The sequence below is a fragment of the Danio rerio genome, chromosome 16 (genome assembly GCF_052040795.2).
Source record: "Danio rerio strain M-AB ecotype USA chromosome 16, GRCz13ab, whole genome shotgun sequence".
In the NCBI taxonomy this organism is placed as follows: domain Eukaryota; kingdom Metazoa; phylum Chordata; class Actinopteri; order Cypriniformes; family Danionidae; genus Danio; species Danio rerio.
The window spans coordinates 12269335-12294198 of NC_141036.1; the positions used below are offsets into that span (position 1 = coordinate 12269335).

The 24864-nt window shown below is 37.4% G+C and overlaps 1 protein-coding gene across 2 annotated transcripts; it reads left to right on the forward strand.

Annotated features, from left to right (window-relative positions):
- Positions 1–4759: 4759 nt before the first annotated feature.
- p3h3 (prolyl 3-hydroxylase 3) lies at positions 4760–23635 on the forward strand. 2 transcript variants are annotated; one of them, XM_087286762.1, is made up of 17 exons: positions 4760–4983; positions 5225–5437; positions 5609–5793; positions 5895–6053; positions 9127–9313; positions 9473–9604; positions 16444–16586; positions 16746–16835; positions 16956–17008; positions 17105–17184; positions 18231–18358; positions 18468–18563; positions 21465–21615; positions 21765–21882; positions 22280–22355; positions 23006–23146; positions 23237–23635. In XM_087286762.1, exons 1-17 carry the CDS (start codon positions 4971–4973, stop codon positions 23402–23404), a joined length of 2133 nt encoding a protein of 710 aa, XP_087142888.1. In that variant the 5' UTR covers positions 4760–4970; the 3' UTR covers positions 23405–23635. The 2 variants fall into 2 exon arrangements, with proteins under 2 accessions (XP_087142888.1, XP_087142887.1); XM_087286761.1 differs by lacking the exon at positions 4760–4983 and having other exon boundaries at positions 5129–5437.
- Positions 23636–24864: the final 1229 nt, after the last annotated feature.

Here is a 24864-nt window from a genome sequence, read left to right on the forward strand (position 1 = left end):
ATGATTAAATATCCAGTGAGCAGCAGTTCTGTGGGCACAAATGTCTTGTGATGCCAGAGGTCAGAGGAGAATGGCCAGACTGATTCCAGCTGATGGGACGGCAACAGTAACTGAAATATACAATTGAGGTAGGTAGAAGAGCCTCTCTGAATGCAGAACACGTCCAACCGTGAGACAGATGGGCTACAGTAGCAGAAGACCACACCAGGTGCCACTCCTGTCAGCTATGAACAGGAAACTGAGGCTACAATTTTCACAGGCTCACCAAAATTGCACCACAAAAGATTGGACATTGAAACGTTGCCTGATCTGACGAGTCTTGATATCTGCTGCAACATTCAGATGGTAGGGTCAGAATTTGGCATCAACAACATGAAAGCATGGATCTATCCTCCCTTGTATTAATGGTTCAGGCTGGTGCTGGTGGTGTAATAGTGTGGGGGATATTTTCTTGGCACACTTTGGGCCCATTAGTACCTACTGAGCATCAAGTCAACGCCACAGCCTACCTGAGTATTATTGCTGACCATGTCCATCCCTTTATCCATCCTTTAATCCAATAGAGCACTTTTGGGATGTAGTGGAATGGGAGATTCACATCATGGATGTGCAGCTGACAAAGCTGCAGCAACTGTGTGATCCTATTATATCAATATGGACCAAAATCTCTAAGGAATAATTCCAGTACCTTGTTAAATCTATGCCAAGGAGGATTAAGGCAGTTCTGAGGGCAAAAGGCAGTTCAACCCGGTACTAGTAAGGTGTACCTAATAAAGTGGCCAGTGAGTGTATATATAGTACTTATTAACTGATTATTTTATTGCACTAAATGTATATAATGCATGTTTTTTTTATTTGAACTGACCTAAATAAGATATTTCACAAAAAAAATATTATAATCGAAGAGGAAATAGCTGAATTTATATTAAAATTACTCTGTTCAACTACATCTTGTGTTTTTACCCTGATGACCCACAGTTTTTTGTTTGTTGTTTTTCATGAGTTTCTTGTCCACTTTTCTCCAAAAAAAATCCTTAAGGTCCCACATATGCTTTGCCTTTTAGAATTTTCTCTCTATGATTACACAAGAACCGGCTAGAAAGCCAAACCAAGAATGACCCATTGAATAACTGCAATATGACCAAAACTATTTTCCTGTATTTATCCAGTTCACTGTCATACAATCCATTTAAGCAATTCCACATAAGGCAGACTATATATCACTCAATATGTTTTAAAAGTTTATGCACTAGGTTTTAGAAGAATATTCATTAATCTTCTAGCTAAAATGGTAATAACCTCTTTTTTATATCAAGCATGTATTTCATCATGTGACTTTGGTTTAGGAATTTAAACAAGTTCTGCTCCTTGTCCAGAGGCATTTTCAAAGAACAAAGTCAAAGAAGAGCAACAGGGAGGAACATTGGACAGTCACTGAATATGGAGGTCAAATCAGGCCCAGAAACACACTTTAATCTTCCCGATGTGCTGAAATGAGGATAGAGGATTTTTTGTCTTATCTAATAATTAAAATGTCACCCTTCAGCCACACTCGCATACATATCAACTCATGACATTTTTTTTCTGGGATGACAACCAGCGGCTTAAAAAAAAAAAAAAAAAGACAAACATTACCATAAACAATAATAGTCGTATAAAACTGCACAATGTTGCAAATTATCTGGAGTGAAACAGACAGATATAATTAAATGTCAACACACAGGTCAAACAGACGCCATCTTCTGGAGAAAATAACAACCTGCTTACTACACTTGGTTTACTACAAGCCTCATACAATCAATCAATCAATCAATCAATCAATCAATCAATCAATCAATCAATCTATCTATCTATCTATCTATCTATCTATCTATCTATCTATCTATCTATCTATCTATCTATCTATCTATCTATCTATCTATCTATCTATCTATCTATCTATCTATCTATCTATCTATCTATCATTTTAACACACAGATGCATATTTTCAGCTTCTCAGACACATGAAGAGCGTTTATAAAGGTATATACACATTAGTCACATTAGTGTTTGTGAGATGTTTTTAAAAAAAGATATAATTATGAAATGATAATTTTTTTCTGTTGTGATTTCCATTATTTACATTGAGTTTGTTATTTACTTCCTCTAACTTAAGTTTTATGTTTAAAAAAAAAGATTCACATTTATTATAAGTGCCAGTTTGGTGCCATTTCTCTTGGTTACAAATACAAACCACATTTTCATTTCATTTTTTAATAATATTGAAAAGCACATTTTAAAGTTGATCCAAAGCCATGATTGTTTCTTCTTCACTGATTTGCTCATTCAATGCCTGAAAACAAAAAAGCAAGCATGAAATTAATCAGTACCAACTCTTTCAACATTTCATCCAGTAACTTTTTTAAGCATTTATATGCTGTTAAATAGCTGATGGTTAGTTTTTTGTTTACAGTTTACACCATACAGTTGAAATCAGAATTATTAGTCCCTCTTTGATTTTTTTTTTCCTTTTTTAAAAATTTCCCAAAAGATGTTTAACAGAGCAAGGAAATGTTCACAGTATATCTGATAATATTTTTTCTTTTCGAGAAAGTGTTTATTTGTTTAATTTCAACTAGAATAAAAGCTGATTTAAAAAAAAAAACATTTTAATTTAAAAATTATTAGCCCCTTTAAGCTATATTTTTCAATAGTCTACAGAACAAACCATCGTTATACAATAACTTGCCTAATTACTCTAACATGCCTAGTTAATTTAATTAAGCTAGTTAAGCCTTTAAATGTCACTTTAAGCTGTATAGAAGTGTCTTGAAAAAATTTATTTGCTGTCATTATGGCAAAGATAAAATAAATCAGCTATTAGAAATTAGTTATTAAAATTATAATGTTTAGAAATGTGCAGAAAAAAAATCTCTTCTTTGAACAAAAATTGGGGGAAAAATTTACGGGGGCTAATAATTCAGGAGGGCTAATAACTCTGACTTCAAATATGTGACATGATCATTCTTTAAATATTATATGGCTGTTTATTTGTAGACATCGTGAGAGAAGAAAATAAAGTTTAAGTTGCAGAACATCAGTCAACATTTTGAAAATATTGCAATTGGATTGTGCAAAACTGTAATGAAAGAAAAAAACTAGACAATTCCACTAATAGCAAGAGAAGAGTCAAGCCATCTTAGTGGAATATAAGGGAAAGTTCATCCATTAAGGATTTACTCACATCCTCCACTTGTTCAAACTGATTTTCTTTCTTCTGTTGAACACAAAGTACGATATACTGAATAATATTGGGGGAAAAACAGCCATTAGTAATATTTCCACCCAAAGATGCAAATAAGACTTCTGTGCAAAACTGGAATATTGCATAAAACATTTGTGAATAAGCACAGCTTCCATCCAATGAATCAAAGAGAACATAATCATTACTTCCTGATAAACTGGAAACAAATATCAAAAAGAAAAATGGAGTAGGAGAAACTGTGGATCTTTGTTTTCTTATATGATAAATTACTTGCGCCTCAGCTGGTTTATGCTGTATTTTTTTATCGCACAATCTGTAAAACAAAATCACATGACATTTTAATGCAAATGCTGGAAATTATTTGGTTTGCAACATAAATGCACAGTTTTTCAGAGGGTAACATTGAACTGGGGTTTTGGCAGGGTTTGTGGTGTTAGAACCATGAAGGGGGGAGTTTATTAGGCGAGTTTTCCGAGAGGAATAACAAAAAGGGAGGGTAGCAGGAGATGGTTGTGCAATACAGGAGACTCCGGGAAAAAACAGAAGTGCCCATTGCTAGCAAATTACAATTACCCACAAGATAAAAACAAACCCTCAAAGTGTATTCTGACAAAGATCATTTCAGCCAGATGTTCACCAAAATAAGACCTCACTTGGTGTTTGTATTATTTTAAAGCAGCTCATTCGATTTACCTTATTTTTTTTGAACAAGTAAGGAAGAGTGGGGACAGTTGAAACACATTTTGCAATCCGTTTAATTTCTCTGAGACAGTTTTTTGTGAAACCCACTTTTTTATGCAATAATGGGTTTATTATATTAAAACTTTTGGTTTCCACAATAAACTTCCACAAACATCTATCAAACACCCATTAACATTGCTATTATTCATTCATTCATTCATTTTCTTTTCGGCTTAGTCCCTTTACATTGCTATTATATGTATACATATGACAAGAATTTAAGAAACAAAGTCAAACATTGCAACTGACCCCAAGCAGGGGGATGGTTGCAACACCCTACAGGGGCAGTTGCAACATTCATTAAAATGTATTGATATAAAAAAATTTAAAACATCAGGTTGGATTTTATTTAGTTTTTTTTTTTTTTGGTAAAAAGACTAAATGAAATTTGTTAAATTGATTATATAAATACAGACTATTAAAAGAGCAAGCAACAACTATGTTTTGGTCAGTCATCAGGCCTAAAAAAAAACCTGAACAAAAATATTATTACTGAAAATTTAGGCTGAGCTTTTACTAAACTACTTCTTTGAACTCTAAAATGAATTAATTCATAAAAAATATCATTCTTTCTTTGACATTTAATTACATTGACACTGTAATAAAACTACAATTTTAAATATGACAAGCTTTTAAATTAATTTTGTAATAGGGGACAGTTGCAACAGCATGTTGATTAAACTTCCTGTGCTGCTATAGCTTTAACACTTGATAGCTATACCCATTTGAAACTAAGAAAAAAGGGATAAAAAAAAACAGATTAGACAGCATGATACATAATCTAAAACATTAAAAAAAAAAACTTTTTTAACCTCAAAATTAGTTTTATACTGAAGGAATGGTCACACAGGTCTGATTTCCTTCTGACTGAAGGAGAGTACTTAGAATATGTAGCATAAATATCTCTAGCTCATCTTAACTGAATGGAAGAATAGGTCTTGCCCCATGTTGCAACTTGCAACCGTACCCACTCTCCCCTAATAAAATGCTGACTATATGTAATAAAAAAAACATATCATAATGCATTGCAAATACAAAATATAATCGAACCAACTTTTTCCATAGGCAAATCGTTGCTGCAAGCACGTATTCCCTCATTCCTCCTCCTCCTCTCTCTCTCTCTCTCTCTCTCTCACTCTCTCCCTCTTCTCAGTCTCTCCGTTATGGCGCTACACTCAAACTCAAGCTCTGTATACGTGGCGCTTCTCTTCATTATAAACTATATTTGTATTACTGCAGGCAGTGGATTATCATCAGAGAGTTCATCTGGACTTTTACCCCCTTACGATGAGCTCTACTACCGCGGGGTTCGGGCGTACTTTAGCGAGGATTGGGAGCGCGCGGCGGAGTTTCTGGAGAAATCCATTTCCACCCGATACAAACTCCTGCGGATAAGACGGAAATGTCACGACGAGTGTTTAACAGCAGGAGATGACAAAATATCCGAACAAGGTAACTATTAAACTGTTGTAAGTTACATGTGCACAACTTGTGTTATTGCATCTGAATCATGTATGTGTGTGTTTCTGCCCCAACTCGTTCCAAATACCACAAACTCAGTCTAAAACATTCAACCTGGAGGCTGGAGTTTTCACTTCAGTGCATTTTATTGTGTGTGTGTAGACAAAGAGGATATGATTTTCTGGGACCTGGGGGTTCTTGAGTGGATCCAGGTACGAGCTGAGTGTGTGAAGTTCTGCATGAGTCGAAGTGTCTCTCCTGCTGCGCTGCTTCCTGTGTCTTCAGACATTGAGTATGAATTTGGGACACGAAACCCTTACAACTACCTCCAAGTCACCTACTATAAGGTAATGTTTAGATATAAGACTTAGACAATTATCCCAAGTTGAAAGTTCTGAGTAATAAGTGTGACCTGTAAGTTTAAACTCTGTGTTGCCCCTCTGTGCAGTTGAATAAAATGACCAAAGCAGCTTCAGCAGCTCACACATTCTTTGTGGCTAACCCGAGTCACCTGGAGATGAGGAACAACATCGAGAAGTACAAGAGGATGTTAGGAGTGAAAGAGGAATTTTTCCAGGACAGAGAAAGAGAGCATGAGCAGCACTGGGTGGGTAAATATGTGTTTCAGATGTTAACTAAACGTTTTGATTCATTTTTGGTCATTTAAGTAAAGCTAAAATTAAATGTAAAGATAAGATGAAACTTAAAGACCCTACATTTTTGAAATGTTGCATTATTAGCTTCATAACATAACTTTACATAAAATCACCAAAACCAAAGCATACTAAAAATATCTAAACTAAAACTGACAATAAGGGCTGCACAGTGACGCAATGGGTTGCATGTTCACCTCACAGTAAGAAGGTCACTGGTTCGATCCTCGGCTGGGTCAGTTGTCGTTTCTGTGTGGAGTTTGCATGTTCATGTTTGCGTGGGTTTTTTCGGGGTTAATATAATATTAATATAGGGACTAAGCCGAAAAGAAAATGAATTAATGAAAACAGACAAACAGTAAAAATAAAATATTACAAAAAAAATTAATTTAATTAAAAAATAATTCAAAACTTAAAAACTCTAAAATTGCAACAGGACCAAAATGTGCAATAAAAAGGTTTTCTCACATGGCTTGTTTGCCCCACAAAAATAATTTTCATATTTTGTGTCCAGGACATGGGAGTATCAGTGATTTTTGTTTGTCTCCACTCTTCTTGTTTTAATTTATCAATCAGTCCTTCATTAGATAGTTTCTAATAATCAAAATTGTACTTTTTCTCAAACTTTTTTTTAATGGCAAAATGGTCATAGTTCAGCAGGCTATTTTTCAGCTCCATTTTATTCCTTTCACACTCAATTGGCAGTCACTTAAAATGGCAGGCTAAAATGTCAGGATACGATCAATTTTAGGAACTTTGGCTACAAAATGACCACTTTAAAAACGGGATGTTAAAAAATAGATGGCAAAAAAACTAATTGTAAAGTTTTTAAAACAACTATCAAATATGGGAAAGGGAGCACTTCAAAGTCATGCAAACAGTAAGTGCTATAAAAGACCTACAAAATGATATTCAATACATTACAAATATAAATGATATTAAAACATTTTAAAATTATGCAAAGCACAACAGTGGCCTGTGTTTATTCTGTTCATTACAATGGAACATGGAATACAATTGTCATGGAACTTCTAAATTTAATCAGTGAAAGTTTAATGGAATTTGATATTTGGCTTAAAGTGGGAATCCTCTCCACAGGGCACCTTTGGTAAGTTCATTTCACACCACTGAACCCTCAAGCCTTGCCATTTCTGAAATAGAGGCCTTCCAGTCACCTTGCCATAACAATTTGGCCCTTATCAAAGCTGCTCAGAATTTTGACTTTGAACTGCATGACTGTCTGCTTACCATTCAGTTTCAACACACCTCAACATATGTGACCTTATTGGGTCCTTAATTTTGACTCATCAGAGTATATTATGGAAATAATTGTGTTTGAGGACTAAAATTGATGATAACACTTAAAATATATTTATCTTTTTTGTAAATTGAACTTCTCACTGCACATACTGAGCAGCTTGCTTCACCTTTAGAGTTAGTTTACATGTGTTTTTGTTTTAAATCACTCAAGTTTTATTAGTTACACTTAGTGTAGTCCAAAATACACCAGCATCTTCGACCCATAAAAACGAGGTGTTGCTGTCCCCATCCACTCTCAGACTGCTCTTCAGGACTATTGCATATTGCTCGCTGATTCGTCAAGGCCCTAATATGACCATTACATCACTTGTAGATACCTTAGAATTATAAGGTTCTATCTGACATTTTTGTCAAAATTGAGTTATTGACTTATTCTTATTAAATGACAACTTATTTACATTATGGGATATTTTTTAATAAGTTGTGTGTTACTCCCCTTGAGATGAAACAAAGGCTTAAGTCGTTCTTGATTTTAACAGACATTTATTCAGACTCGAGTCTGTAGTATGTCTAGTACATTCTAGCCTTGCACTTCTTTATGTCCCAATAATGCCGTCAGAACTACAAAAAAGAAATACATAAACTTAAATTAACCCTTTAAAGGTGATGTTGCACGTAATGAACAACATACATACAACCAAAAGATAAAGTGCACATTTAACATGTAAAGAAATACACGTAATTGGCTAATTATACATTAACATACGGACACATAATCGTACATGTTCACACTATACGACACATACCTTATTGGCCTCTTTAACTCAAGAGGAATAAACTTGAAGGGTTGCAGTTTCTCTTTAACAAACTTCTTTGTACTTCTTAATCCTTACAAAAGTGTTATTAGCACAGCAACTTGTGGCTGTACTACTTGTAGTCCATCGGAAGAATATCTTGATTGCAATAATTCCAAAGCTAAACATAACAAGAAATAGGTCCCCCCCTCCCTTTTATAATTTTAGTTAAATAACTTTAAATGAATTAAGATGCATTAACAACAAATATACATTACTTATTTATTCTAATGATTACTCTGAACATTTTAACTATTTATTGACCTTTTAACTGTAAAGTGTATGTTTACAGAGTGTAATATATAAGAATTGCTTCTGACGGCAGCTACAAGTTGTTTACATTTTAAGACTTTTTATTTAAAAAAAAACAAATGTTACACACACTGTTTGCTATGGAATGCAAAAACTTTAAAGCTCAATATCTCAAAAACATTCAGAAGACAGATAGAAACTTATAATTCCAAGGTGACGAAATACAAGTGCTGTAAAAATATGCACATGCACAGTGAGCATGAATGGTCACATATCATGCGTTTTAGAAACTGGAGAAGAGTTTTTTATTTCTAAAACGTTTCATTTCAAAACAAACATGAACTAGTTTAAATGCCACTTTAGTCACGTAATTTTTCATTGTGTCTCATAATTGTTATATTGGCTTCTAGTGTGTGTGTGTGTGCAGGGTGTTATTTTGGCAGTTTTTTCCACACTGACCAAGCCATCTTTTGTCTGAGAGCTGGATGTATAATAACACCTACAATTCTAAGACAAATCTACACTTTCATGTTACTGTCATGGTCTCTTTTTTATCTCTCCAAACCACTGTTATTACAATAGAATTCCTAAAGTCAATGAACAAATAAATCAGCTCTCAGTATGTCTACCCTTTTTTTTGACATTGTTTACGATTGTTTAGGAGATGTATGATGCAGCCATTCAAGCGGAGAGCTCGTCTGATTGGCTAAAGGCAGTGAAGATGTGGAAGGAGTGTGTGAATGAGACGCTCAAACAGACTGAAGAGTGCAGAGCGCAGTGTGTGACGGCGCCACGGGTCATTCCTGAAGAGCCCGACACCGTACAGGGCGTTTACGAGAGAGCAGCAGGTGAACAAGACACTGGTGGATGATATGACGTGATTGTCAAACCGTAATTTGCTCGAATACTTAAGTGGTTTATAAAGAGAATCATTTAAATATTGTGTTGCACCATTATGCATCATATAACTGTTCAGAATTTATTTATTTTTTTCTCTGCCTCCACAGACCTCTCTCTCTCTATGATGTCATGCCAACAGACGTGTGTGACCTTAGTTTCAACAAGACCTGGAAGGGTTTCTGCCATGGAGGATTTCCTGCCCTTACAGCTGGAGCACTTACATATTGCACAGTTCAAAGGTCAGACATGATTAAGGTTATAAGTAAAATGAGTACCGTGAGTAAATAAAATAGTGGGTCCATTTAAATTTTTGGATGAACTATGTCTTTAAGTCACATGTCAAGGTTTCTAGGTTCAAGCTCTCTATTGGATTATTTGTGGAGGTTCATCAAATGCTATTAATAAAGGCTGTAATAATTATAATACAGTTATACTTGTAATACTTTTGAAAAGCATGATCGTAACATTTATATTCATGCCTAAATCATTCATTCATTCATTTTCCTTTCGGTTTAGTCCCTTTGTTAACCTGGGGTTGCCACAGCGGAATGAACCGCCAACTTATCCAGCATATGTTTCACGCAGTGCATGCCCTTCCAGCCGCAAAACATCACTTGGAAACTCTCTCACACACACACACACACACGCACACACACACAATTCACCGGTACCAAATGTCTTTGGACTTGTGGGGGAAACTAGAGCACCCGAAGGAAATCCACGCGAACACGAGGAGAACATGCAAACTCCACACAGAAACATCACCTACCCAGCCAAGGCTCGAACCAGCAACCTTCTTGCTGTGAGGCGAACATGCTACCCACTGCCCCACCGTGCCACTTGCCTAATATCAGACAGGGATAAAAAATCCATGTTCACAAATCCATGTTTTGTTATGTTCACACATAACGAAATTATTAATACATAAAAAAAAAAATAATTGCTGGGCAAAAAATTATCATAATTAATTGCATCCAAAATAATAATGTGTTTTGATATAATATATGTGTGTATACTGTGTATTTTTGTTATGTTTATGTAAATACACACATGCATGAATTTATTTGAGAAAATTTTCACTTATAATTAGATATAATATATATATATATATATATATATATATATATATATATATATATATATATATATATATATATATATATATATATATATATATATATTAATGGTAATTACAATTAACAAATATGTTTTGTAGTTTTCTTTATATCACAAATAAATATATAAAACACACACACATATATTTTGTCAAAACAAACTTTTATTTCGGATGTAATTAATTGCGATTAAAAATAATACCTACAAATTCTTAAATATAACCATTTTAATAAGTCGCATGTTATTAAAAGCATAAGCAATGATTTCCCCTGCCAGTGTTTACTTCCAAATGCCAGCGTTTTTATTTTAAAATGTATTTAAATTGATTTATTTTTTATTCTTCGCTGTTATTTATATTATGCAAGAAACATCTCATGGATGCATTTGGGACACATCATCAGTGATGTATCCAGGGATCATTGAGTGTTTCGGGTCTCTCAACATCAAACACTCTCACCCAGGTGACCCAGCTGGGGTTGATCAAGTCCCGACTTGTGTCCCAACAGCAGTCCACGGATCTGCCCTCTTATTCCACAGCCATCTTGTGGCCTTCTCTGCGGCTTCGCTTGCGGATCGAATGGCCCTTTTCTTCGCCACGCCTGTAATGCCCAAACGACTGAGGACTTTGCAAAGTGAACGCCCTGCAAAGCCTCTGCATCCAATTTCTATGGGCTCATAGTAAGTTCTCCAGCCTCTCTCCTTGCACTCCTCCACTAATTCCTGGTACTTAGCGCGCTTCCTCTCATTTGCTTCTTTAATACGCTCTTCCCACGGCACTGTAAGCTCCAGAATAATTAGCTGTCTTGAAGCTTCTGAGATAGCTATAATGTCTGGACGGAGACGTGTTGCAGCGATGTGATGAGGAAACCTCAGCTGTTTTCCCAGGTCGACCTCCAGCTGCCAGTCTGAGGCTTTGTGGAGGAGGCCTGTTGTTAATTGTGGGAGGGCCCGGGGTTTTTCTCCAGCTTTGATGAAGTGGACTGCCTTTCTTGGAGCACGATGGTTCTTGCTCGTGTTAATAGCTGAAGCTAAGCTCGCAGCAATTGCCTTAAGCACCTGGTCATGGCGCCAACGATAGCGACCATCAGCCAGAGCCTTGGGGCAACTGCTGAGGAGATGTTCTAGAGAGCCTCTTCCAGAGCAAAGAAGGCAGGAAGGTGTCTCATTCTTTCCCCAAACGTGGAGGTTCGATGGGCTTGGCAGTACATCGTAGACAGCTTGTACTAGGAAACGGACACGTTGGAAATCCGCCTGCAAGATGTTCGCCCAGGTGATCCTACGTTGCAGTGTATTCCACCTAGTCCATGCTCCCTGCTGCCGGAGTCCAACCACCCTACTGACTCTCTCTTCCTCCACACTTGCTCGAACCTCTCCCTGGAGTAGGTGGTGTCTTTCCTTGCCTTTGACCTGGCTTACTAAGGTCTTTGGAAAACAGCCCAAGCCCGCTCTGCCTGTCGCTACAGTGCCCACCAGAGCCTTTTGTTGCAGGCGTGACTCTGCCACCTCCACTGCTTTCCCTGCATTCCATTTCCTGCCTGTCCTCACCTCGATGCAGGCTGATGACACCTTGCCATCTCTAGAGTCCCTGTACTGTAGGGCTTCTCTGGTGCGTACAACCATGAATTCCTCTGTGAGGCCACTGAATGGTAGCTGCAAGGTGTTACTTGTCCCGTATAGTGCAGCACTGGTAAGACTGCGTGGGAGGCCCAACCATTTTCGAAGAAAGCCACTGATCTTCCTTTCTAGGGACTCAACTGTTGACATTGGGACTGCATAGATCAGCAGAGGCCACAAAACTCGGGGCAGAATTGAATGCTGATAGATCTAGGCTTTGAATCTACCAGGCAGGCCGGATTTGTCAACCTTCGCCAGCCAAGCTCCAAGTTCTTTTTTAGACTTCTGGATGGCTGCAGAGTCTTTTAGGCTGGAGTCAAAGAGCTTCCCCATACTCTTGACAGGTTGCTCCGTGATGGTTGGGATGACACTTCCTGAGATGGAAAAATGGAACTTGTCAACCACTTTCCCCTTCTTCAGCACCATGGACCTAGACTTGGAGGGCTTAAAACTCATTCTAGCCCAGGCGATGAGTCTCTCAAGTCCTTGTAAGATCCACCTGCTCCCTGGGACCGTTGTTGTTGTGATGGTAAGGTCATCCATATATGCTCTAATAGGGGGCTGTCGCACACCTGACTTAGTTAAGGGCCCTCTGCATTCCACTTCGGCTGACTTGACCACCATGTTCAGAGCGAAAAGAATAACTGAGATGGTGCAGCCTGTTATTATTCCTTTCCCGATGCGATGCCAGCTTGATGTTTCTGACCCAGATGTGACCCGCATCTTGAAATTATTGTAGTAATCCAGAATTAGGTCCTTAATCTTACTAGGAACGTGGTGGCGGTGTAGAGCGAGCTCAACCAGCTTGTGGGGTATGGACCCATAGGCATTTGCCAAGTCCAACCACAAGACAACCAAGTCCCCTCTGTTCTCATGGGCCTCTCTGATGAGTTGTGTTACTACTCCAGTGTGTTCCAAGCAGCCAGGAGCTCCAGGAATCCCTCCCTTCTGCACTGAAGGGTCAATATAATTGTTCTCAAGGAGGAACTCTGTCAGTCTTCGTGAGACGATGCTGAAAAACACCTTCCCTTCAACACTTAATAGAGAGATGATTCGAAACTGGTTGATGTTTTTCGAGTTTTCCTCTTTAGGAATCCACACTCCCTCGGCACACCTCCACTGCTTAGCAACTCTTCCTCGTTGCCAAATCACCTTCAAGATCTTCCACAGATGCAGGAGAAGCCCTGGGCAGCGCTTATAGACAAGGTAAGGTATGCCACTAGGGCCTGGAGTAGATGCTGAGCGAGATGCCTTAATGATTTCCTTGACCTCCTTCAGACTTGGCCCCCTCAAACTGAACTCTCTTGCTGGAGGGGTGGGGCTGATAAGAGCTTTGTTGGGCTCCAGCTCCTGCTCTCTCAGTGGATCACTCACTGTTTCCTCAATGAAGCGATTCACTTCCTCTATTGAGCACTCAAGTCGACCGCTCCGCTTGTCCCCGAGCAGCTGTTTTGTGAAGCCAAAGGAATTGGTGATGAAGGCAGCTCGCTTCCTGGCTCTCTCTCGCCCTCGTCTCCGATGCCACTCTGCCCTGCGTAGGATCATCAGCTTCTTCCGCAAAATGTTTTTCAACTCCGCTAATGGTTGCTTCTCCTCATCCGTAGCTTTCTTATACAGTTTCTTGAGGGAGCGAAGCTCCTGACGCAGGTGATGTATCTGGGTAGCCCTACGGTTCATAGTGTAGGGGGTGGTGGGCTTGGTCTTTCCTTTCTCTATGCAACCGAATATTTCTAGAGCATAGCTGAAGATGATGGTAGTCATCGTTTTGAGTCGGCTATCTGCATCTCCTTTGGCTATGGCTTGAATGATGTTAGACACATCTTCATCGAACTGCAGCCACTCACTTCGTTTGCTGGCTGGGGGCCATTTAATCCGCTGTTGAACTACTTCGCTTGGAGTTTGAGGCTCTGGTACATGGAGGGACTTGGCTCTGTGGGTTGCCTCCGGGCCGGGCTCCTCCTGCGTCTCACCAGGTTCAGGACCTGTGCGTTGCACCTTACTCTTCTGCTCCAAACATTTCATTCTGGCCTGATGGATTTTTAGGCCCCGATGGTTCTTACACAGCTTTCCGCAAATGCATGTCACATATATTTTGTTCGTCATCTGTCCGTTTGCATGGGTCATTAACCTTTGATCCGTCTGATTGGAGATCTCATCCTCCCCCCCTCTCGGGATCTCCTGGGGGTATATCTCTGTGGGGCTTTCCGTAGCTTGTTTGGGTTCTCTCTCACGAAAGACACAGGCTGGGGTGCTAACCCATACTGTCCCAAGTGCCGTCTTTCCGTGCCGTCAACTGTCTCTCCAGTAGTCGACCAAACTATTCTTGGTTGCCACCTAGTCTATTCCTAGGAGTCACTGGCTGTGCCAGGCTTGAATTATGCAAGAAACATCTCATGGATGCATTTGGGACACATCATCAGTGATGTATCCTGGGATCATTGAGTATTTCGGGTCTCTCAACATCATACACTCTCACCCAGGTGACCCAGCCGGGGTTGATCAAGTCCCGACTTGTGTCCCAACAGCAGTCCACGGATCTGCCCTCTTAATCCACAGCCACCTTGTGGCCTTCTCTGCGGCTTTGCTTGCGGATCGAATGGCCCTTTTCTTCGCCACGCCTGTAATGCCCAAACGACTGAGGACTTTGCAAAGTGAACGCCCTGCAAAGCCTCTGCATCCAATTTCTATGGGCTCATAGTAAGTTCTCCAGCCTCTCTCCCTGCACTCCTCCCCTAATTCCTGGTACTTAGCGCGCTTCCTCTCATTTGCTTCTTTAATACGCTCTTCCCACGGCACTGTAAGCTCCAGAATAATTAGCTGTCTTGAAGCTTCTGAGATAGCTATAATGTCTGGACGGAGACGTGTTGCAGCGATGTGATGAGGAAACCTCAGCTGTTTTCCCAGGTCGACCACCAGCTGCCAGTCCGAGGCTTTGTGGAGGAGGCCTGTTGTTAATTGTGGGAGGGTCCGGGGTTTTTCTCCAGCTTTGATGAAGTGGACTGCCTTCCTTGGAGCACGATGGTTCTTGCTCGTGTTAATAGCTGAAGCTATTAGTTAAATATTATATTATTAGTTTTATTTACAAAAATAAAACTTTTTGTTATTTTAATTTCTTTTTTGACATATTTCTGTTCAACTTCAGTTTTATTACTTTTAGTACATTGATTTTAATTTTACTTAAAGGACAGCAATATTTAAATATTTTGTAGTTTGTATTTTTAGATTTAGTATTAGTTATTCACCTAGTGTTTGAATTAGATATTGCAGTCTAAATAAAAAATATTAAAGAGGGTTTTTTTTCCCCACATAGCCCTTCCCTCCTCCGACTTAACAGAATATGCAGGTTGTCGGATTTACTATACCAACAGGACCGAGTGTACCTGAAAATCTAAGCTGATCAGCTAATATTTTACAATGGTAAAATTTGTTTTGTTTGTGAATAAAAAATACCTCATAAATCCCCATTTCATTTTAGAGGCTACTACGGTCCTTGGGAGGTCACATTTTCAGACATGCCTGCAAATATTGAGAAAGCCTTCAAGACTGAAATGAAATACGCTGTGTTTTTTTTTATTAATTATATAATTAAGTAGCTGCCAGTAAGCAGATCAAAGCAAAGACTGACACAGAACACACATTTTCAAAGGGGATTAACCAGGGTGTCTGTGGGGTCTTAAAATGTCTTAAATGAAAAGAAAAAAACTAAATTTTAGGCTTTAAAAAGACTTAAATTCACTGAAATATGGTGTTGTAGGTCTTTAATATTTCTAAACGGGTATTAATGTTCCTTTGTCCATCTAAAGCTACCCAGTCCAACCATCCATCTAAAAAACATTTATCAAAAATGTAATGTATTAACCCTATTTGGCAATATGGTAATTATCTTCCGTACACCCCTACAATAACATCTGTTTAAAAGTTCTCCATGAATTTATGTATATATATTCGTTGTACATAAATGTAGTTTATTAGTTTTTAAAACTTGTTTTTTTTAATTATGCTAATCAAAAAAATATGTATATAACTAGAGTTTGCTTGAGTGTTTAATTTTATTAGGGCAAGTAAAAAAATCCACTGGCCATTACAAAAAAAAACAAAAAACAGCATTTTAGCAAATTTGAAATTTATAGTGATCTTAAATAAAGATATAAAATATCTTAAATTTGATTCGGTGAAACCTGCAGAAACCCTGGTAACTGACTTTAACATTGTTTTTCAGATAAACAAGTTCACTTAGCATGTTTCTTTTATAATTGCAAACATGTTATAGAATTTGTATTCATTCGAAGAGTCAAAAACTTGCATACAGCACCTTTAACTCAATCCTGTTTTCTTTGGTGTCCTGCAGCTGGTGACCTGAAGGGGGCAGTGGAGACCTTGCGCTCCTTACTGCTCTTTTACCCCACAGATTCAGACAATCTGAGTAACCTGGATCTCTACACTCAGACTCTAGAGGGCGACACTGAGGCTCAGCAAACAGGTCCAGCACCGGTATGGTCAATGCACTGCTGGAGGAACTATATGACACATAGGAGATGAGCACAAACAGTGTTTGCATTTATAGATGAGTCTGTCTGTCTGATGGACGAGTGAATGAAGTCAATGGGCAAGATCAGTACTCACTTAAAATGGCCTGTTTATGTTTTTCAGGAAATTTCCAAGTATGTGAACAGAGCTTTGCAAGAGAAGAAACTGCTGTATTTTGGGATGGCAAACTTGGACTTTAAATTCAGTGACCCAGTAAATGCTAGCATTTTTTCTCTTTTTTATTTCACCTCTCACCTTTTGTTCTCTTTCAAAAGTAGCCAAAAAAGGGCTCATTATCTCTCTCTCTCTCTCTTTCTCTCTTGTGGCCATCAGGATCTGTGGACACCTGAGGATGTTGTGCCTGAATCTCTGAGAGAAAATTGGAGGTGAGATGGGGTCACAGTAGACAAAAAAAAAGAAACAGAGTAAAATGAATTGGTGTTTTAAACAGTTTGGAAGCTTTGACAGTATCTTCTTTCTAGAGCAGAGAAAGAGCAGCTTCATGAGAAACTGAAGCAGGGCGACAAAATGGACGAAGTTGATGACAGTGGATTTTATGCAGGTATAAGCACCGTTTCGGTGCCTGATCTTTTCAGCAATAACAATAAATATTGATGCAAATTAATAATAATAATATTTAATTTAATACAATTAGGATAATTATTGATATTATTACACAGGTGAGTAGGATTAACAAACCACATATAGAAAACACATTCACTTATTCCTCTCACTGATACATAAATCAACACAAACACTGCATTTATGAAGGGTGATTCACACAGGTGAGTGGGCTTCACAAACCAACTGTAGAAACACTTGTATTATTGTGGTATTATGCAATCTTTTTAAACAAATATTTTAAAAATAAATATATATTACTAGTTAAGTGACCGAGTAATTATTATTAATATTATTATTTAAAACTAATGTGTTAAGTATGTGTGTGAAAGTGTGGGTATGGGTGTTTCTTGGTGATGGATTGCAGCTGGAAGGGCATCTGCTGCGTAAAACATATGCTGGAAAAGTTGGCGGTTCATTTCGCTGTGGCAATCCCTGATTAATAAAGGGTCTAAGCCGAAAAGAAAATAAATGATATGTGTTAAATAAAATATGAACAATTTTAACAAATTTATATCTAATATTTTCTTAATATATTTGTTATTTTTTTGCCTTACATGTGATAATAATAATAGGCTTCAGGGCTTAAAATTTTATAAAATATTTTTTTTATAAAAAAAAAAGATAAATTACCATTATTATTCAATTAAATATTAATGATAACTTATTATCAATGTCAGTAATAAAAAATAAAAGTAAAAACATTACTGTTGAAATATGTTCAGTTACATCAGTTACTTCCTTATATGGCTCTATGATTTTATTGGAAACAATAATGATTAATAATTAATATTAGCATTAATTATTATTAGAAAAATTCAACATTGTATCATTTATTCATTATGTTTATTTTTATTTTAAAAAGGACTAGATTTACATAAAAATGAAAAACAATAATAGTATAATAATTATTATTATTAATATTATTAAGTTTTATAAGTGTAACCTTCTCAGCCTCATTTTTTTATCTATTTTTCTCTTACTCAGGTGGTCCCATTCCTGTAGCTGGCGTAAGCATCACTCTGGATGATCAGGGCCTGAACGGGACCAATCGGGTGGTGCTGGATGGAGTTTTATCCCAATCTGAATGTGATCGCGTGATGCAGCTGGCAACAGTGAGCTTCTCAGTAATCACCCAAAAATCTGTTGCATCAATGACTGTTGCGATCAGTGCAGTGTCCAACAGAGTTCTAACAGAAAGACGGCCACCTTTTTTGATGACAGGTTGCAGCATCAGCGGGTGACGGGTACAGGGGGCGACGCTCTCCCCACACCCCACATGAGAAGTTTGAGGGTTTGACTGTCCTCAGAGCACTCAAGGTGAGATATTACTCACTCAGGACACATACCAGAATTATTCATAAATATATAGTTATTCGCACTAGGGATTCATTTTAATTTACGTTCCCAATCTCTTGATATGATTTGATTTTTGATTTTAGATCAAAATTATTTCCTTTTCTTCATAGCAAATTAACATGCAACTTGACTGTTGCATAAAAATAATAGGTTAAATAACAAAACAGGATTTAATAAACAAGCAAGTTAAATATATTTTAAACAGAATGAAAAAGAAAGAGCTAAAGACTGAAACCAGCTCAAATGTTCTTGAATAAAACATGTTACAGTGAGGTTTTTAGAGGTGTTTTGACAGTTCAGAGCCACCGTACAAGCGAACAGCTAGATACAGAATGTATTACTTTAGAAAATGCAGCATAGATTCGTCCTATTTTGCGTTTTAGATTCTTTTGAACACATGTAGCTGCTGTCTCAATCAGACAATGCTTCTATGTTCATTCTTGCTGTCAATTGCGGGAAAAATGATTGATGTAAAGTTTATGATAAACCACTGTGAGTTTCACTCAACTGCTGGCACAGCAGCTAAGAATTGAGATGACTTTATGACAAACACAGAGCAGAATATAAAGACAGAATGTGAATCTCCCCGTGCTGCTGTGAAGGCTGTCAGATCAGTGTGTGTGTGTGTGTGTGTGTGTGTGTACAGTTACAGTCCTCACGGCGCTCGTTAGAATCAATATGAATATTCCGATCAAACTGAATACATTCTTACATCAACAACACATGGCAAGCAACGCATTGATAATAACGTGATGACATGATAATCGTAACAGAGCCAAACCGAACAGTGAGACCAGTGTAGGTTCAAACCCCTAATATACAGTAGCCAACATTTAAAGTGGATCAAAACCATTCATCAAGATTCATTCATTCTTTAATTATAAAGCACATAAAAAACTAAAAATAAGATGCATTATACTAAGAACACATCCATAAAATATACTTAAATAAACAGATTAGTCTCCCATAATTAAAAAAATAAGTCTTGAGTTTAAACTTGAAAATTGAGAGTGATGACACCCTTCGAATTGATGGTTAGTTGTATCAGAGATATTTTAGGACCTGCTGTCACAAAAGCACTGTTTCCACATTTTTTTGACTTAGATCTGCAGATAGACAGCAACCTAAGGCTGCCAGACCTAAGAGATCTGGGTGGAGTGCACGATTGCAAGATATCAGCTAGATACGGTAGTGCTAGACCCTTGTCCTGGAGGATAGTAGCATCTGTGTGCAAGTCTAATATGAACTAAGAATAGTTGATGTTGTGCTGCATCTTCTTTTGTTTAAAAGTAACTGTGTAGTTACTAATGCAGTGAAAATCTGTTTGCTAATTGTACATACATGAACACATTAGTGCATTGAATGACTTTATATTTTTGTGAGCTAAACTAGGTTTTCGTGAACTAAGCATTGTATCAGTTGATGAAATATGGTTATTTTCTGTAAAAAATTTAAACAGTCCTATAAAACTTCCGTATTTTTACAGAAAATTCATGGCAACCACTGCCAGTTTTTTTTTTAGTAAATTTAACAGATTTTTTTAACAGTGTAAATAAAAAAATCTAAATTATAATGTTGTGATGATTAAATTAAACAATATTGCGTTACCTTTATGTAACTTAATTCAATCAAATAAATATTCTTTCTTTAGGGTAACTTAACTTGTTTACGTGGAACCTGTTGACATAAAAAAGTTAATTAAAGCCAACCTATTTTTATGAGTGTAAAACTACTGAACAACACCCTATCTTGCCTTGAAAACCTTATATAATCCACTTCAAATGTTGACTATTGTATATACAAAAATATTACTAGAAAGATCTAATAATATTTACAAGTAATAATAAAGCTATGACATTTAGCCAAGAGTGAATTAGTTTTTTCTTTTCATTGATAATTAATATTATTGATACAAACAGTGTAATATTAGGCTGCTGTTGCTTTAAGACATTATACACAGATCATGCCTCCGGCTTGGTTTCATTTTGCACTTGACTGACAGTTTACTTAAAAACTTAGCAGGATAAGCGAGCACATAAGCATATATTTGACTGTTGAAATTGACCTTATTCCTCATGTACAAGCGCAAGCAGCCATAGGAATCTTCTGCTTTCATTTACTTCTATTGATTTTTAGACAATAACAGCTTTTTATGCTGATTAATGTTGCAAACTGATCTTTTCTTATTATATTACTCCTCTTTTAATGTATAGTCATGAACACACTTGTTTGTAGAGCAAGTAGTTTGACCGTTACTGTCATTCATTATTCCTGGTCATTTCTCCCATAAGCAACTGAACCGGAAGTTCTAAAACAGGGGTGTCTAAACTCGGTGCTGGATGGCCAGTGTCCTGAGTATTTTAGCTCCAACTTCCTTCAACAGACCTGCCTGGAAGTGTCTAGTATACCTAGAGAAAGCTTGATTAGCTGGCTTAGATGTGTTTAATTGGGGTTGGAACTAAACTATGCAGGACACTGGCCCTCCAGGCCCGAGTTTGGACACCACTGTTCTAAAACAATAGCAAAACAAGCGCATTTCCACATTGCACATCAGGGACAATAAGCCAGAAAAGTGAAGTGAATTGACTCTGTCTCTGTGAGGTTCTTCAGGTCTCTTTCATGTTATGTAAATGGCACATTAAGCATGCTTTTGTGCTGCTCTAATATAAATAAACAGATTAACTGTGTAGACAAATCTCTGTTGATTGACATTCCTATATTGCCTAGCCTTACCACACTTTCACTGATGTGCTCCCTTCACATCACACACTTGCAAAAAACCTTGCATAAGAATAACCAAACAAATTATCAAAAAAATGCTTAACTTTACCTTGATAATGTACTAGAAAATGTGTTTTCCAGTTGGCTCAGGGCGGGATGGTTAACCAATCAGATGCCAGGCTGCTCCATGGGATTGGGGAGACTGTAAAAGAGCTGATGGACTCCTACTTCAGAACTCCCTCTCTTCTTTATTTTGCTTACACACACTTGGTTTGCCGCTCCGCCATCACAGGTACCAGACTTTAGTGCACAAACAGGAACAGACATTCACACACACACACGCACGCACGCACACACGCACACACGCAAAGACACACACACACACACACGCACGCACACACACACCTTGCTCAAAACATGTATAACTGTGTGTTTATGTAGGACACCAGGAGGGCCGGTCGGATCTCTCTCACCCAGTGCATGTGGATAACTGCATCCTGGAGCCAGAAAGCAGACAGTGCTGGAGAGAAGCTCCGGCCTTCACTCATCGAGATCTCAGGTGCTGATACAACACATACACAAGATTAATGACAGTGGCTTGTTTAATGGTATAATGGGAATGGTATAACAGAAAACTTTGGCGGTATTAAAACCCTGACTTTTCAAAACCACAGTATACCTTGAAACCAGTTATCGTCCCATGCCAAGGGCAAACCGCTGAGCCACTGTGACACCAAGCCTCATTTATTGAAAATAAATGTATTTATCTAGAAAGCAATTAAGTAACTGTAGATAGATAGATGGATGGATGGATGGATGGATGGATGGATATGCATGTTTCTGTTATTAGGGTTGCAAGGTGGTGAACTTTACAGAGTTCTTGGAAATTTTTTGGAAAGTTTTCAGAAATGTCCTTTTTGTTAAACACACTCATGTTTGTATTGTTGCCTTTGCAGTGCAGTTCTTTACCTGAATGATGATTTTGAAGGAGGTGATTTCTTTTTTACCGATCGAGATGCCAAAACAGTAACTGTAAGTTTTAATTTAATTTTAAATGGTACGTTTTTAGAGTGAGTTTTAATTTTTACTCTTTGTGTAAGAGGGGTGGAAATATATTGTAGTGTTCTTCCAGATGCTGCCCACTTCTGCTGAAAGTAGAGTTTAAACTGCCGTTTAGAAGATTATATAAACATGTGCTGCCCTTTCTTCTCAATAACAAATATAAACACTGTAGAACAGAAAACAATGAGAAAACAGCAGTTAAGAAAGCAGCTTCTGCATTTTGACATGATTTTGTTCACAATGACTTCACATCAGTTCATTCTTTGACTCACTTTTAAGAAAATCTGGGCCTTTAAAGTGAAAATTCTGTCATCATTTAATCACCCTTCACTTATTCCAAACCTGTTAGACTTTCTTCTGTTGAAACAAGAGAGGATATTTTAAATAAAGTTGGATCCATAGTTTCTGAGTATTTGTTTTTTCCTACTATGGATGTTAATGGCTACAGGTTTTCATCTTTCAAATTATCTTCTTTTGTGTTCAACAGAAAAAGGAAACTTAAAAAGGTTTGGAACCACATATTTACTCACCCGTAAATTGTCAATTTTTATTTCTGGATGAGCTATCCCTGTAAGTGAATGCCACCCAATCTCTCTGTACCTCATTTTTTTGTCCTCCAGGCAACTGTTAAGCCAAAATGTGGGCGACTTGTTGGATTTACATCAGGCCCTGTGAATCCCCATGGTGTTACTGCAGTCACGAAAGGTCGTCGATGTGCATTAGCACTCTGGTTCACCACTGAAAAACACCACAAGGATATGGTGAGAAACTGTTGTAGAGATTTAATGACAAAGTGAAATCGGACAGGTCTTACATATGTGCATTAACTCTCATGTTTAACCTCAACTTAGGAACGTGAGGAAGCTGAAGACTTATGGGCCGCAGATGGACAGAGTGTAGTAAAAGACGAGAAGGCCGATGGCGAAAATGTCGTAAAATCTGCCCGCAGCGGGAGAAGCCAAGGCAAAGAGAAGAGCAAAGACAGAGAACGAGTGACAGGCAGACGGGATGAGCTGTAAGAATGACAGACGATTAAAGACAATCAGAAAAGAGACTTTGGTAGACACTGAATGCCACACTGCTTTTTCACCTAGTCTCTTAGTGAATTATAATTTATATTTATGCCAGACTCTTCCCACCTGGTTTTGTGTTTATATGTGTGAGTGTGTGTGGTTATGTGTGTGCATTTGTTTCAGTATGTCTGATGTTTTTGTTTTTTAGTCAAATAATAAAGAAAAGGTGAATTATGAGACCCTGTTTCAACTGGTATTAACTTGTATTTTAGTGGTATTGCGAGTAGAAGTATATGTACTAATACTACTACTAAAAAGTACCCTTCTAAAAGTTCTAAGTATAAGAGTAGTGAGTATTACACTAGTTTCCAAACGGCAAGAATAAACAATTTATTAAATGTTGAAAATGCACGTAAAAAAAGCATGCGCTTTACTGAGGAATAAACTTTTTATTCGATAAGAAAAGATGCGCATTAACTATGATGGAAACACTTTTACCGAACAAATTCCAGTATGTGCATTAAAAAAGGTCATGTGATTTTGTTATAAGACATCATGTGATGATAAAAATGTGTGTGAATGGACAATCCAGCAGGATGAGCTCATTGTAAAACATTTGAAATGTTGTTTTGGTCATTCTAAAACGCCTTAACCATTGCAGTATTAGTGTGATAATTTTATTATTTACTTCCAAAACTGTCAAGAGCATCTCCGCATCTCACGCCTTCAAATGCCACCACGCATTCATTGCATGTTGACATTGTTTTTTGAGGTGCAAGTCATTTATTAAATAAGGAAAAGATTCACAAAGCTTCTCCTACCACAGCAAGTTCCGTTTTTACTTTTGATATTTGGCACTATTTAATCAGGAAGTGACGATTTTGTTCTCTGTGACTGGCTGGATGAAAAAGCAGGTTTAATCACATTTTTATCACAATTATTACATTTTATGTGATATTCCAGATATACGCATGAATTTTCGCCTTTTTCGCAAAGAAATTTCGAACCTTTGGATGGAAACATAGCTACTGTTAAAATTCCCTATATGTTAATGCTTTGGTTATGCATTTTGAATCCTGACTAGCGAGCTTTGAATGTCCAGCAGTTGCAAATGCAAAACCAATACATCTTTTTAAGTCTTTGAAAACGTAACATTCTGTAATGTGTAGTAATTGATTAAGGTCATTTCACTCTGTACATCTGTGCTGAATTCATAGTGTCCATGTCTACAGGTTTGTCTGTCCAATGTGATATTTCTATGCACAAATTGATTAGACTGAAATTATGGGATTGATTTTTCCACTCGGCCAATTACCATAGAGAAGAAAAAAATAAAACAAAGTAGTGACCGCAGGTTGAAGGAAAATAATGAGGTAAAAGTACCAATACAAAACAAAAAAATGTACTCAAATATAGGTAAAAGTACACATTTTTTTGACTACTTAGTAAAGTGCAATTCCTTAGAA